At 31.6% G+C, this 17,344-nt stretch overlaps 1 protein-coding gene across 1 annotated transcript; it reads right to left on the minus strand.

Moving 5' to 3' along the window:
* Positions 1-459: 459 nt before the first annotated feature.
* On the minus strand, positions 460-15,170 carry LOC148278041 (uncharacterized). The gene is made up of 6 exons (XM_088232018.1): positions 14,734-15,170; positions 14,456-14,619; positions 9,832-10,003; positions 6,599-6,823; positions 4,802-5,095; positions 460-1,648 (listed from the first exon to the last, which is right to left on the minus strand). The coding sequence occupies exons 1-6, from the start codon at positions 14,872-14,874 to the stop codon at positions 1,484-1,486; spliced, it is 1,161 nt and encodes a 386-aa protein (XP_088088144.1). The 5' UTR covers positions 14,875-15,170; the 3' UTR covers positions 460-1,483.
* Between the last annotated feature and the right edge of the window lie 2,174 nt (positions 15,171-17,344).

The following is a 17,344-nucleotide window of genomic DNA, read 5'->3' on the forward strand; positions in this document are numbered from 1 at the left end:
TATGAGAAGAAACACAATATGACTTGTACCACTTCACATATTTAATTTAATTTACACATTTAAAGTTTATTCTAAGATAGCACCCAAATTGTATGTTCAAGAATTAAACCATTGAAACTTTAAAACGCTCTTCTGCGCAATCAGCCGATAGTGACTTTTAACACTTTGTCTAAATGACGCAGGATTGTATTTTTGGCATTTTTAAAAACGTAATCATTAAACCATTTTTATAAATAAATAAATAAACGCCTTAATCATTTGCAGAAAAAGTGATTTCTTTTACACTGATTATAATCCAATTATCTTAATTCAATATTGCTCACATTTAGTTTAAAAATATGTATTAAAATTGTTTATTGACAAATTTTATAGAAAATAAAATCCTTAATAAGTTGTCTCTAACCCAATCTTGACCAAATATTAAGTTTTTTCTATAGTGAATTTAGTTTTATAGAACTATTTTTATTTTCACCGTACAATAAAAAATTAAAGTCAGTTTTAACGCCAAAGATTGCTCTATATTATTTCCTGTTAAATGGCAACACTAATTATATGTTTTTCTTAAGTAAAAATGTCCCTCGCACTATAAACACAACTGGCAGTAGTGTTCACGGTCAACTCGATTTAAAACTGTTACATGAATTGTATATTATCTCATTTTATCAACCGAAAATATCAATATATATGTACTTCCAATAAAATTACATTAGATACTACATTTAAAAAGAGGGTGGTTGTAATATGAAATTGAAATCTCCAAAAGTATCATGTTCGGGATCAACAGAAAATTAGGCAGTGAATGTGTTGAAATATTGCCTTAAGTACATCTAATTAGTATCTAAAAAATGTCAATCCACAAAGTTCATTCGAATCAACATTTTTTTTAAAGCTACACTATGTTGTGCAGTAAATATTAAAAAGTGCAGAATAGATAACATAGAAAATTCTTGCTATAAAATATGAGTAAAACCTGACTGTAAAAGAAATACACCTCATACACACGAAGTAATATGTAGTTAAATAATGGAATAACTATGCCTTAATCTTGTCAATGCATAAAAAATAAGTAATTAAAACAAGCAAAATTTTTTTTTTCAAAATTAAATTGAGGAAATTAGATTAATTCAGACAGCGGCCTCTGGGGCCAATTCATCACAACAACACTATATACATATATTATATTTCACGACAAAATAAGCTGACAATGCAACACTGGACGCGAAAAATAAATAGACTAATCTAACACGCATCAGTCATAAAATAGAAAGGAGAAGTAAAGTGTGGTGCGCTCGGGTGATTGTGATGGTAGGAATTTGTATGGTAATTTCACATTTACAACATAGTAAATAGATAAAAGTATTCGTACATTTTGAAAATTAAATTTTAAACATTCAAGTAGGGTGACTTTCGCATGATTTTGTTTATTATTGTGAGAAATAGTTATTGCAATAAGTAAATTCCGACCAGCGGATGTGTGTGGTATCTAGGGTCCCCCTTTCTTGGAGCGGAGCGCTCGCGAGGGTGGGATGGCCATGCTGCGGAGGGAGCGCATGGCCATGGCTCGGTTGAAGTGGCGCTGCATCTTGTGCTCCTCCGCTTCGGTGCCTCCGTCCACAGAGGACAGTATTACGAGTAGCACACCCATCACCTGTTAATCAAAATAAATACATTATTATTATGTTCAATGACTTTTTTTGGGTTATTGTGCTGAGTGTCTTTTGTACTCTTTCACACCATTCGGAAGATTGTTGATCGGTCGGCAAATCAAACTTGTTAACCCACATCTTGTCACCAGTTATTATGTGATAAATGTGTGGTTGTTATCTGCGTTGGAAATCATCTCTTTGGCCACAGTAATTGGACGCTGCTTTCGGACAAAATTCAATGTTTTTGCCCAAAACATCTGTCAAAATATGATCTGCCGATCCATATGAGATGCTCAATGACACAGCAAGCTCTCGGATTGGTACATATCGATTTTCTAACACAATTCGGTTTGCTGATTCAATGTTTTTTTTGTTAACTGACATTGTTGGGCGTCCTGTATGTTCATCATCATCTAAGCATTCATGACCGTCTTTGAACCTCTTATACCATTTATATGTCCGTGTTTTCGACATGCACGATTTACCAAAGGCTTTATTCAATGATTAGGCCCACGAAATTTCATTAGCAAAACAAAATTTGAGGCACGCTCGTTGTTCCAAATTTTTATTCATTGTAAAAATTGCCACACAACAATTTTTCGACTCAAACAGACCCTGACAGAATACTGAACATCCGATCGCCGTCAAACATAGACAGATTGTCAAAAACAGTACTGCCAATGTGTCTGCAACATCTGATTGGCGCAGCGCGGGCATTTCAAATTAGAAATTCCTGTTTATTTTTGATCATATGGTATATGATTTATGTATTTTTAAGTAAATATCAAGGTCAAACCAAATCACCGACTTAAAAAATAAGTTTGGGGTAGGACACAGTTAAGAGAGAAAAGGTATCCGTCAGGAGTGTCCCAGACGAAAGATGGGACAAGTTAGGGCTATAAGTCTTAGAGGAAACTTGCATCAATCACACCACCCGTCACAGGAGTAGAGTGAGAACAAATAGGCAGAGACCGACACAGGCCAGTACTTGATGGGAGTCATTAATCAACAATTGTTTGCCTTCATGATGATGACAATTTTGGCCCAACCAGGTTCTTACATTTTTTAGGCAGAAGTAGAACTCGTGATGTTGATGTAGAAACATTATTTCATTTATGTATTACAACAAAGATGAAGAACATTTTAGTGAAGGAATTTATTTATCAATATACTTTTACTTACAAAAAATATATATTGTGTAGAAATAAACACTTCAAATAATATACAGTAGATAAACGAGAAAAAAAAAGCATAAAAAATTTATATGTACATACTATAACACAATGGTTTCATTCAATTTATTTATCAATATACTTTTACTTACAAAAAATATATATTGTGTAGAAATAAACACTTCAAATAATATACAGTAGATAAACGAGAAAAAAAAGCATAAAAAATTTATATGTACATACTATAACACAATGGTTTCATTCAATGAACATATTGTGTTAAAAATAAAATATAAAAAAAGAATATAAAAATTAAAGAGTACGAAAAATGGAATGGAATAAAAAAGGACAGGTAGGTATATCTTTAATCAAAGGTACATTGAACAAAAAAAAATAAAAAAATTACAAAATATAATTATACTAAGTTTATGAGAAAAAATGTTTTTTTTAAAAGTTTAAAATAAGAATCCAAAAAATATATATAAACCTATATATATTTAAAGCAAAGTAAAAAGAAAGCACAAAAATTTACAAAAACTAGAAAAAAAGTCAAAAGAAAGCAAATATTAAAAAAAAAAAATATATAGGTACATAACTATAGCTTGACAAATGTAAGTTACCATTCACCACCTTTAAAATAATTAAAAACAGTTGATTTATATAAACTTTACTTTATGTTAAATATATCAGCAACGTCAGAATATTTATTGCTGAGTACATAAAGTCGATTGAGAATAGCATTATACGAGTATATCATTCGCGAATTGTTGCAACTAAACGGAGGAGGTACTTGATGAGTCATTCCTCCTGGTACCTTGAAGTTAATAAGAGCTAATAGATTTAGGCAGTCCCATGTTGACAATCTTAAATAAATTTAATAAATCTATAATTTTTCTTCGCTCGGTTAGTTTTAACAAGTTTAAAGTATTTAATAGGAAGTCATAGTTAGTAAATTTACATCTGATTCCAAGTTTAAAGTTAACATTTCTTAAAAATTTATTTTAAACTCTTTCAAGAGTATATTGGTGTGAACTATAATACGGAGTCAATATAGTTGAGATGTATTCCAACTGGCTCCTAACTAAAGCTGTATTCATCATTTTCAAAGTATTAATATTTTTAAAGTCCTTTGTCACTCGCAAAATAAATCCTAACATTTTTAAGGATTTATTGGCTATGCAGTTTATGCGATGAAAGACAACTTCTGATCAAAAATGACACCTAGATCTCGCATTTCAGAAACATAAACTAATTTGTTGTTCTCAATCAAATAATCAAATGGAATGTAGAAGTCTAGGCATTTACCGGCTTAAGCCCTGTCATTGGCTGGTTTAAGTGGCCACTTTACACACCGTGTAACATTCACCATTCCGCCTATCCATATTCCTCCAATTCTTCCATCTGTTGATTTTCATAAAGTTAAAGAACTGAAACCTTTAACTTCACAAAAATCGAATTGAAAGAATATGAATGTTCAAACATAGGCAGAATGGTGAATGTTACACAGTGAGTAAAGTGGCCACTTAAATCAGCTAATTACAGGTCACAAGCCCTGTAAATGCTTCAACTTCTATAATACCTTCTCTAAAACGTTCTTCATCTCTGCTGTAACATATTAATCTTAATAACTCCCTAGGAGGTTGAATACAGTCCTTGTCTATGTTAAAACATCCACATTTCTTAAACTCCACTTGTTGAATTTTGTGAAGTAGAAGAGCTGAAACCTTTAGTAATATGTGGGTGAGATACATCTGGCTGAATCATTTCACCTAATAGACAATACTTTTTTTACACTAGTTAGTTGGATTGAATATGTCCAAATGTTTGTAGATAAGGCTGGATTCCACTCCCGTGAGTTAATAATTAAACTGAAATTCATTGCAATTATTTATTGAATCGCCAGAGTCAACTATACAATTATCATAAATTAAACCATTAGTATCTGACAAAAGATCTTAACAGCTAAATATGAAAAGGACATACCAGACAGATGATGATGATGAGGGTGTAGACGTGTATGGTGGCTTCCGGAATGCTATCGATCTCCTTGAGAGCGGCAGCGGCAGGCTGGAAGTCGGGCCGCAAGTCCAGCGCATGACGCAGGTGCAGCACGGCCTCTTGGTAGTGGCCGTACGCCTTGAAGATCTCCCCCAGCGTAAAGTATTGCTGCCAAGCACTGCGGTCAGGAGGCTGGACCTCCAGGGAGCGCCGTGTGAGGTAGATGGCGTCGTCCAAGTACTGCAGGGTGAACAGTACGCGGGCTAAGTTCAGCAGCACCTGATCAAAACAAAAGTAATATGAAATAATTTGACAGCGTATTTAATGTAGATTTCAACAAGGACAAGCGTTTAACATTAAATACATATTTACGCTTTTACTTTTAACAATTATGCACAAAATCTGAATAAAATGTATAGTATATTTTTGACACCTCCTTCTGGCTGCGTTTAATTGAGAAAATAAAGCTGCCAAAGGTGTTCACGATATTTGCGCAGTGTACGGTGAAGATGTTATGAATTATTGACAAATTTTCTGTAAAATAATGAAGTAGAATACATTATGGACCAATTTATTATATTTTTTTGTTGTGTTCTCTTGTTCTTTTCTTCTGGAAAAAAATTGACAACAGTGGAATTCCAGCAAGAATTGTCAATAAACAACATAAATCGAACTATCACGTCGTCGGGTTTCTGGCACAAGTTGGTAACTAACATTTCACTAGTCGTGAGATATTGCACTTTTAAAGTTAAAAGCTCATCCCAAATCAACAATTCAAATAAAACCACAAGTAGAATATTATAAAACTTTTTTTTGTATTTATAAAATACTAAATATTTCTACATATTTACTTTTTAAACAAAGATTATTTGATGCCAGATATGAAGAAATCTCACTTTTTGAAAATTTGTAGTTACCAACATGTGTCAGAAACCAAAAGACGTATTTGTACTGCAGTAAACTCACTTTTAAAACAAGAATTAAAAAACTATTATATGAAAAAAATTATGTTTCTTTATAAAAAAAATATATTTATACATTATTAATTTAAGTTGTTTCTATTCACTCATATCAAACACACACTTACCCTGTCCATAAACCCACCCTCACACCCATATACACTCACACACATATTCACATACTTACCAAAACCACACTCCACTCACTTACCCACGCATCCTCACACACAAAAACTAACTGAACTGGATTTTTATAATTGTATTTCTGTGGAAAACTGATTTGGCTTTATTTTATGTTTTTTTTAAAAATTGTTGTATATATTCTTTTGTTGTTTTTCTGAATAAATAAAATCAAAATTTGTACATTCTTCATGTTTATATGGAAACTTATATTATAATAATATTTAATATTTGGCTGATTTATATAGCGGTATTTTTGTGGTAATCACCTCAAGGGCGCTTTAAAATTGTATACTTAAACTTACATTCAAACTAAGCTAAAGCGACTTATTATATTTTCTGATTTAAAATTGAGGGTATGATAATCTAAAGAAGCGAGATTTTAGTTGGGATCTGAACTGACTGGGACTGTCGATGATTTGTAAGTTTGAAGGCAATTGGTTCCAGGCAGAGGGACCGGCAATGGCAAAAGCACGAACTCCGAATTTAGTGTTTAGGGAGCGCCGGATTTCGACAAGTTTTCCTCTGCCCGAATCGAATGCTGACCTAAGAGTAGATTTTTTTTGACATGTATTTTTCCCTATACAAAGGTCCGATAGGTATCTTGGAGCCATTTCATGAAAGGATTTATAAAAGTAGTTACCTCAGCGTTGTGTGGTGATACTGCCAGTGCCCGACGGAAACACTCTATAGACTGACGAGTGTCCCCCTTAATACGCCAATAGTTCCCAATCTGGTTGTACAGTTGAACTGACTTTGGTTTCTCCCTCTTGGCTTTCTTGAGTCGTCTCTCCAGAGCATTCACATCGAAGTCGGTAACAGTTCCGCCATTTTTGTAATTCTTTTTCTTCGTAAATATGAGTGCAACCTTTAACACATCCACAAAAAACTTAGTTTGTATCTTTTTTGCATATAATTTTACAATTCGCAAGTCAGAACTATTTGGAAATAGAATATTAACAGATAAAATACATAATTTTCTGTATCCATGTTTAGCGCAGTATATTGGATAGATGCATGAAAACGTTGATCCCATAAAAATATACAAGGGTGGATCATTAAGTCCAATTGCCATCTGCCAAAAGACTGCTGTGAAATTTTGAGCAATCTGCTTCATTTAGTTTGTGTTTGACAGCCATACAAAGCAGACAACCGCGTGAATTTTTGCAAAAATTGAAAAACTTAAATATTGTGTACTCATCAAGCATTAATTTTTGTAGAAAAAAGACATCACTCAAACCAAGAATAAGCTTGATAAATACTATGGGGACTCTGCACCATCGATTTCAGTTCAGGTTTACTGAATTTCGTCGAGGTCACACAAACTTGAGTGACACCGAACATATTGAGGTTACTACACCCGGAACAACTGAAAAATCCACGGAAGAGTCTAAAAATAGCATGGAACACCCAGAACCGGGAAGAATAAAATTCAATTATTATGAATTTATTAGGAATCAGATCTGGACTGCATAAAGGGTTTAGTCATTATACTCAGGGAGCTCCTAATTTTACTGTAATACTTATTTATTTTTGCACATAAACAAAAAAATACATTTACAGGTATTAACAATAACTGTATAAAAAAAATATTTTACATGCAATTTGAGTTAGTTATTTTTAAATCGTAAGCTAATTTTAGCAATGTATATGCTCGTAATTTTTTGAGCACACACCTCAAAGCTTGTCTGCTTATATTTCATGGCTTGGCGGTGAAAATACTGAGCCAAAACATCAGTTTTTTTTAAAAATATTTAGAATTTGACTAGTTAACAAAACATACATTATCCCGCTGTAGTTTCGACATTTATTCTTTTAAGTTCAGCTACAGCAATTGCAAAAAAAACATTATTTAAAAAATGTTACAAAAAAGATATAGGGTATTTTTTACCTCCAGCTGACGTTTTACTGGTTATTTTTTTCAATTTAACTGGAATGTGTTGTGTAACTGTACGAATGTTTAATAACCAACCCTATGTTGATGGTGTAGTGACCGAACATTTTCAAATAAAATATTTTAGTGTGCCAACTAACACAAACATTTATTTGATTAAAAGTATTTATTGACAATTCTTGATGGAACTCCATTGTAATGATGTAATAACTTATATTTACATGTAAGTTATTAATTAAAAACACTTAGTACACTTCCACTTATTTGTTTGACCAATTAGCGCATTCACCCTTTAATGGGCATCTTCAGACTGGTGAATATTATACAGTGTAAGGATAATTTATATAAAATTAATATTATCTAAAGTGTAGGTACATTTAAAAATAAGTTGAAAGAGATACAATACACAATGGAACAGAGTGGGACAAATTATTGAAACATGTGTTGGAGGTGTACAGTATTGTGCGGATTAATGGAATAAAGTTCCTTGTGATCATAGAATATGTTTTTTATTAATATTTTGAGTTACAGGTGACGTAAAATCATAAAATATTTTTTATTTAATAGGATGTATGTCTTCCTTTTGCTTTTATAACAGCCTGAACACGTTTTGGCATGGAATCAATTAAACTTCGGCAATTTTCTTTCATTCTGTCATATCCAAACCACATCTAAATAACAGCTTCTATCATCTATCTTGGTGGTGGAGTCCAGTTGTATCCTAGATTTACAAATCGCCCACAAATTTTCTATAGGGTTAAGGTCAGGTAAATTTCCAGGCCAGTCTAAAAGAGTTATCGTTTTATCATTGAAATACTTAAGCATAAACTTCGATATGTGACAAGGAGCTGAGTCCTGTTGAAATACAGCTCAACACAACATTTACTTGGTTCTGTACTCAAGTGCTGCTCCAATAGAGCTTTATACTTTAGGACATTCATAATTCCTTCTATTGGTATCAAAGATCCGGTCCCCATATATGAAAAGCAGCCTCAAAACATCTTCTTCGCGGGTTACTTCACCGTTTGGTCAATATGAGCCACAGTAGTTTCTGGGGTTTAATTTACTATTTCTGATTAAAGATATTTCATCTCGGACACTAGTTTTCCGGTTTCTTCCACATTTCCCAATTTTCCTTGCTTCAACTGACCCTGTTTCTCTTTTCTGCTTAATAATCTTGCTGACTGCTCCCTGACTCAGAAAACATTCATTTACAATCTCCTTCTGAGTCGTTGATGTATGTTCACTTAAGGTTATAATCTTTTCCCTTTTCCTCGGCGTGATATCCATGATTTAAACCAACTCAAAAACACAGTTTAATATGTAAGCAATTTATAAAATTAGTCCTTTATTGAGAAAATGTAAAAAAAAAACAACAGATAGTACACCAACAAACATCAATATGAGCTCCCAAAAGATTAATGAACTGAAAGTCATAATTTTTTATGCTAAACAACTGCCAAATTGACATATGAGCGTTGCTATATGTAAAAAATTACAAAAATTACTCTTATTCCATTAATTCGCACTATACTGTACTGTAAGAGAGGATTCTATTCTATGATAACATTTATTGTTTTATTACAATGTACAGGGTCTAACTAAAGGGACTAATAAGGGTGAGTTTTTGAATTCTATCTGCTGATTTATTAAAATTCTATCGCTATTTTTTTTTCCTATTTATTTCTAAAATTTTTGATCTAAATAACTTATATGTAAATATAAGTTATTACATCACAACACAAACATGTTTACTTGGTTTACCAACAGTCACTAACACATTAACATAGGCTTATTATAAATTAAAATAAATAAATTATTAAACATTCGAACACACTGTATGTATAGTATATGTGACAATATGTAACATGAGTGGACCCACTGAATATTAGTTGTTATTTACGGTATTCTTTGGGGTGTGTGGACATAAAAATGGGTCTGTTTCATAATTATGGTATTGATTATGCTTATGTTATTTTTACCTGTGGTTCAGGAACATTAGGATGTCTGTGTCTCCTGGCAACTCCGACAAGATTATCATAATAGGTAAAGTTAACAGCTTTTCCACAGTCGAGAAATTCGTCATCAATATTATCAACCTGGGCTTCCTCTGTATTAGTGACTTCGTAGTTCTCAGTCGTTTCAAGGGATGAACTAGATAAAACCAACCATACCATTAGTTTAAATAGTGCAAGACGGTTCCTTTAAAATTATGGATTCCAAGAGCAAAGAAAATTGGTAACTAGACAAAAATCAGTAGCTAATTGGAAGAATATTAAAAAAAAAAAATAATGTTGTTTATCAAGAATATATTCAGTGAGATTTACATCTTATGTATGGAAGTGAAACATGGAACTGGCAGAGGAAGGATTAAAGCCGAGTGAAAGCGGTTGAAATGCGATCTCTTGTGGGAAATCAATGTATGACAGGGTTACAAATGATGAAATCAGGCGAGAGTGTAAATCTGAGTCAAGTATAATTGATAAGATTAAGAAAGGGTCTCTGAGATGGTTTGGTCACGTAGAACGAATGGACGACGAAAGAATGGTAAAACAAGTATATATGGCGGAAATGAACGGCAACGTGAGACGAGGACGACCAAGGAAGACGTGGCATGATCAGATAAACCAAAATCTTAAGTCTGGTCATGTCAAAAGCAGACAGAACCGAAGGGCATGTATGACAAGATGTATGAATGTGGAGGAGGCTAGGATTGTATGACAGGATAGACGTATGTGGCGGTCCATTCTCTCTGCCTACCCCTACGGGGAAATGGCGTGATGGTAGTAGTAGTAGATTTACATCAAACGTTTACAAAAAATCTGGTAACTAGAAAAATAAAATTTCATCTTTTTAATGTTTTTATTTCATTTAGCGATGAGGAATGTCTTCTATTATTATTTTATACTATGTTACAATTTTCTGTTTTTGTCAATTATATTTCTTTAATTTTCAAGGCCATTTAAATGTACAATGAGTTTTTCTGGGTATTATGCCTTAGTTGTGTTTAATATGAACCTCTTTTATATAAGACTTATACACTTCCTTAAAAGATTAATATAAAATTCATTATTCAATGAAAATCTAAGCAGTATTGATATAGGTATTACAAAGGCATCTTTGATATATAATTTAAAAATAAATAACTTATTCGATAATTAAATATTTTTAGACATGTTATGTAGAATTACAATAATAATAATAACGTAATTCTACACTTGTTTTGAACAGTTACTATATATTGCTTGCCGGTGCAGAAGTGCCCAGTAGCCCGCGATAGTGAGTGGCTCGTTTCTCGGCTCAATACTTATATATTTAAGTGTGTGTATCATGAGCAGTTCATCCATAGATGGGATGGGATCAATGCTTTCCTAAAAATATGACTTCTAAACGATCAGTGCTAAATTTTTTATATGATAAAATCAGCTATAAGTTAACTAATCTTTTTATTAACTACAACATTAGTTTGTTGATTGTAGCGATCTTAGATGGGTTCGATGTTCATTCATTAATCGCTTCTAAAAAATTGCAACAAGCCCACACATAACCTTCTGCCTGCGCATTTATGCGCTAACTGAAGTAAAATCCACTCCGCTAACACTCCGTCTAAGATATGGAACTGTGAAAGTCCGTTGCTTTCCATAAGGCGGTCTTCCAGTACTGAATTCACAGTCCGTGGATGAGCAAATTGAGATCTTACTAGCTATGTGGAAGCAATTCTAGCAAACCAATCCATGTTTATTTTTCATAATAATAAACTACATAATAATAATTGTCTTCAGAGTTCTCATTGTAACTGCCCAATATTGGACAGGACAGATAATATCAAATACTTAGGAGTTATTATTGATATAAATTTGAAGTGGAAACAGCAGTTACGTATATAATAACGTATATATTCAAAATAATTCGAAATATAATTAATGCAAAGGAACTTTTAAAGATTTATTTTACATTGTGCCAATCAATTTTGGAATACGGTATAGTTGGATGGGGTGGTGCGAGTGACACAGTTTTAAATTGTGTATTTTTTACACAAAAATCCATTATTAAAATAATACTTAGTCCCGATACAGACATCTACTGAGGAAATATTCCACAAATCACAACATATGACACCAAAACAATTATACACTAAAACAATACTCACTTACAGATTAAAAAACTACTCTTACTCAAATGAAAGACATAACCCATACAATACATCACATACAAATAATATAATCACTAGATCCTCAACACAAAGACAACTTAAACAAATACAAACTAATACCACTTTCGGAGTATTATTCAATTAAAATCTATAACCTACTTCCACTATCTATTAACACAATTAGTAACGAGAAAATGTTCAAAAAGGCTATAAAAAAATGGATAGTGGAGCTAGGTAGAAGTAAAATGGATTGTCTCATTCAATATTGAATCAACTGCTCCACAAGTGTATAGCTCATGTTAGGTTTTTGTTTTTTCATTGTGCGTTTTGTAATATAAAAAATATGGATGTACATAAATAATTTATAAACATAAATATGTAGTGTTTTAAACTGTCTGAACATTTTGTTAATTATCTCTGTTTATTAAGTTTTTTTTTTTTTTTTTAAAAGAGAAATACTTGAGTTCTTATTATTTACTTAAATATATAATGGACTTTGTCCGTAAATAAATAAATAAATAAATAAATTTTCAGACCATTTCCTAAAAGTTGTAATTAACTTGTGCTGGAAAAATGGAAATCGAATTGGGGTATAGTGGGATTTGAACCTCGGACCATTGGCTCGTGAGTCCACAATACTACCACGGGACCACAACCCGGTTAGTCTTTTTTGTTTATTCACAAATGTAATTTTCGCACTCAGTGGTGCATAGGGCACTGTATTCGTAAATGAATACTGCATATTTGATCATCTGTTTCATGATTACACATGCGCTTAGTTGAATAGTTATTTTTTTGTTAATTGAATATTGTAGATTTTAATTATTTTTAGTACGTAACCACCTTTTTCTGAAAACATTATTTTTGATTTTATATTTGATTGTCTTAGAAACGTTTTTTTTTACCCATGTTATGCAGTCAAATCAACTTTATATTCATGAATAATTTTTTGTTATATATATAAATATATATATATATATATATATAAAACAATAAAACTAATAAAACAATAAACAATATTTTATATATATTTATATTTTCGATACCTGACACCCTCTTTCCAATATAACACCCACACACCCACCCTCTCACTCACTTACACTCACACAAACACACTAGTATGTATTGTACGTGTATTTAATGTATTTCTGTGGATATCTGTCATTGGTTTTATTCTCTGTATATGTTATTTGTTATATTTTTATTACATGTATTACTGTTGATATCCCCAATAAATAAAAAAAAAGAAAAAAAAAAAAAACATAAAAAAGAAAAAAGAAAAACTAAAACTACTTAATTATAAATACCTAGCTAATCAAATGTAAGAATTAAAAAATCGTTATTATACAAATATAAAGTATATATATATGTGATAAGAATACATGTTACTTAAACGTAAATAATAAAGTATAAAATATAATAAAAAACAAATATAAAGCAATGAAATACATAAAAATATTAATAATAGGTGTACCAATTATATAAAGTACTACGTGTTTTGATTTACATATACTTTTTATGCATGTTGTTAAGTGTCCTCGGCACGGGTAGCCCCAGTGAGGTCACATTATTTTTATTATCAATTATAGTTTGTAAGACAAAAAATATGAATAAATAAATAAATATAATGTGAGTGTTTATTTTTCATACATTATGAGTGATAACGAATTCACCACTTAAATCGGCCGAACACAAAGGTATTATAATATTAGACTAGGAAATATAACTCTTATATGCTGATATTGTGGCATAAAACTTCTTTTTAGTTTATTTCAAAGCACTTGACTCGAATTACTGTGATGGTAGAAGGCACATATTTTACCTATCTACCTAGTACCCACCAAGTGACTGCTTCCCTAATTGAAAACCTTATTGGTGTGTATGTACATGTATGTGTTATTCAGATACCAACTATTATAACTATGAGCTTCACATAAATAATGTAAATGAATAGCTCGACACGGGTTGTGTCCAATGAGGTGTTTATATAGCAAAAAAAGGATTATGTAAAATAAATAAACATAACATGAAAATGACTTCAATGTAAACAGAAGCAAATAAATATAAGATATTTGTGGTTTATTGGTTTGCAAATGAAGATATTATATGACCTGCTTTGCAGCAGTTAATTTGTCAAACTTCTTAAATATATCTATAAAATACATTTCTAATGTTAATTGGTAATCTCTACATAATGTAATGTGATAATTTGACATTCTACTTATAAACAAATTAGTATTTGTATCTAGGTTTAAAATGCATTACTATTTTTAGTGCGAATAATATTGTGATAAGATGACCAGAACGAGAGTACTAGGTTTATTAAATACACTACCGTGTATTGTTTTTAATACATCTAAAATGATTATTTGATGAAGTTAGCTGTCAATAAGTAAATATACATGCATATTGATGAAATTGTGCTGAAATTGGTATTCAACATGATGACATACGTATTCTGATAGTGTTTTTGCTGTTCCATCAGCTGGCAGTCAGTGCAGAACATGTCAAGCCCTTGTTTAGTCCAAGTCTGTCCAAAGAGGACTGTAGAAGTGATTATATTGAATATAGGATCATCATCTAATATCTGTTGCCCTTCCATACCATCCATTACAACCTATATAAAACAAACATTAGAGAACAACTTACAGAATAGGGAATTAATATGGATAAAAACTTCAAATTCACGCCAAGCATTATAATAGAAAAAAACTATCTAAAAATAACTTACCTCTCTAAATGGTGACACATCTATAATTTTTCCTTCTTCCAAATTTAGTTTCCATAAAGTAGATGTCCTCGAATTTGTTGTGATAATGTTAAAAGATAAAATATAAACCGCTAAACAAGTCAAATAAGGCGCTTCCCCCATGGTAGCGAGTTAATAAATTTTCTCTTTAAATCAAGTACACATTAATGACTCTCATTTATTTACACACACGTGACACATAAATAAAACAGCCATTTAAATTTATGTGAAATTAACTGCAGAATTGTATTTGTAGGATAGTTTTTTTAATATTTTGACAAATATTACAACATAAGACACGCTCAGAGCTGTCGAGAGATTTCCATAGATATAGTCGATCTTTATTTATTTGTGGGATTTGTGGCCTTGGCGTGTTTTTAAATACAAGTTTTCTGTTTGCGCAGGTTCGGATTCGGAATGAATTTGGGAATTATCCAAAAACGATGCCAAGAAAGGTTTGCATAGACAATAATATTGTGTTATTATCTCTGGCCACTTCTATACTGCGGGAATTACTGATCATTTATGGTTTACATCAAAGTAGCATTCGCATTTCTGTAGCGGTTTCGTGCCCATTCGAACATTTTTGGCTATTGCCTTAGAGTATATAAGATGTATATACTCTAAGGCTATTCCACATATTTTATCCATTCAATAATTATTATAAAAATGAATCTAAGTGATATCAGATGAATAAAATTGTCAGTAAATAAGCTTTTGAGGTAGAGAAAACAAATGAGAAACCAATAATTTTGTTCCAAAAAGCATGCCGTAGCTGCTTTTATTCCAAAACACCGTTGATCCATAAAATTACATAATCATTATCAAACCGCCTTTGTTAAAGTTGTATGTACGGAGAGAAAAGTAAATCAGCCGCAACGACAATGATGACACCAAGGCTTCTAAACGCTTTTATAACGCGCATTTACCTACTAAATACGCGCTCTACCCATTGATATAAATAACTAAATGCAGCACGAAGCACTTCTTTTGTGTTCTATTCGACTTAAAAGTTCCGAAACTTAACTTGAAGTCAGTAAATGTGAAGCGGCGTAAAAAGACGCGACATACAGCTTTGAATTTAGAGTGAATTTGTTTAGATAGTTAGTCTTTTTTACTACGCGTTTTGTACGGCAATATTGGCACTACAACGCTCATTTTTCAGAACATAATGTCAAATTATCATTTTATGAAGATCATTTCTATTCTTCTGTGGCTATACCGCGCCTTAAAAGCGTTTAGAATACCAGCCTTGGGAAAAAAGATGTCACGAAAAGATTGTTGATGATTTCGATTTATGCATCTGTAGTATTTCCCGTGACTGCGTTTTTTAAAAAACTCAAATTACTATTTCATAGAATGCGTTTCCACTTGGGGGAATACACGATTAGTTGAAAAAACTGTACTCCATACCAAAAATTGCGTTTAAAAATTGTTTTGAATTAATGATCTCATGTTTTTTTTCGAGTTTTTTTAACGAATTTAGTGCATTAAATTCGATTTCAACATGAAAATTTTTTTTAACAAAAACTTTTAATACTGAAAATACTTATGTTACGACTTTTTTGTGTAAAATAAAATGTAGAATACGGTTGATGAAATAAAATATTTGTCGGTGTGTAATTGATTTACTCTTTTTTTCTTTTCTTATTTAACATTTTTATATTTATTAGGAAATATCATTATATTTTTGAAAAACTTTGACTATATGTATGTACTATTATGTATATTTGATTATTTTTTATATGAAGTCTGTTATTTTTCGTAATAATTTTTTTTAAAAAGTATTGAAGTGTGTACGCATCGATGAATCGATTAAAATATTTTTGGATTCTGTCAAGAAAACTGTACGTTCAATCTTAATTTTTGTGCAAATATCCAATACTTACAATAATTCTTTTAGTTGGTGTTAATATATCCCAGACTTAAGCTCCCGAAAAGTTGGATATTTTTATTTACCTTATAACACCCAAAGCGACCGATGTCACCCCTTTACTAGTATGGGATAACCATTTACCATAACCTTTTCCAATTAAAACCAAATGTAAAATAACAACCTTGGTTTTCCAAAGTGATTTTGAACAAATCTGAACAAAAAAAATTAGACATCTTCCATATGCAGAATGCGCATTGGGTACTGTTGTAATGGTTCTCATCTATTCAGAATTCATGTTTGGGACTCTGCGATGTGCGAATGTCAGCTTGAGGAGGAAGATCTTAATCATGTTTTTTTGGATACCCCATAAATTATTGTTATCCTGAGATCCTATCTAACCTCTCCGATATCAACGTCTTATTTCCTGCTCATATTCTAACTCTCCTGTTCCTGTCCCCGCCCAATAAACTTATTGTAAAATGTTATGTAAATATGTAGTTATAAATGGTATTTAATTGCAAATAAGTTATATATTATGTAAAGTGAATGTAATATTAAATACTAACACACTAACTTGTATATAGTACTAACACGTGTAAATATTGAAATAAGTCAAATCTGAAACTCGACACTGGATAGAACACCCCAACTGGGGGTAAAAAAGCCAAAAAAACCAAGAAGAAGAAGAACCATTACCATAGACACTAACATTTAGTC

This window comes from Micrasema longulum, unplaced genomic scaffold (genome assembly GCF_059751315.1).
Source record: "Micrasema longulum isolate JH-2025_06_02 unplaced genomic scaffold, ASM5975131v1 h1tg000937l, whole genome shotgun sequence".
Taxonomy (NCBI): Eukaryota; Metazoa; Arthropoda; class Insecta; order Trichoptera; family Brachycentridae; genus Micrasema; species Micrasema longulum.

What these genes read in the sequence shown, in the direction of transcription:
- LOC148278041 (XM_088232018.1), bottom strand. Translation starts at nt 14,874, where the DNA reads ATGGGGGAAGCGCCTTATTTGACTTGTTTAGCGGTTTATATTTTATCT. An exon ending in CAAAAACACTATCAGAATAC is followed by an intron (nt 10,004 to 14,455) that starts GTATGTCATCAT and finishes GGTTTTATCTAG; the next exon opens with TTCATCCCTTGAAACGACTG. An exon ending in TCATCATCATCATCTGTCTG is followed by an intron (nt 1,649 to 4,801) that starts GTATGTCCTTTT and finishes TTTGATTAACAG; the next exon opens with GTGATGGGTGTGCTACTCGT.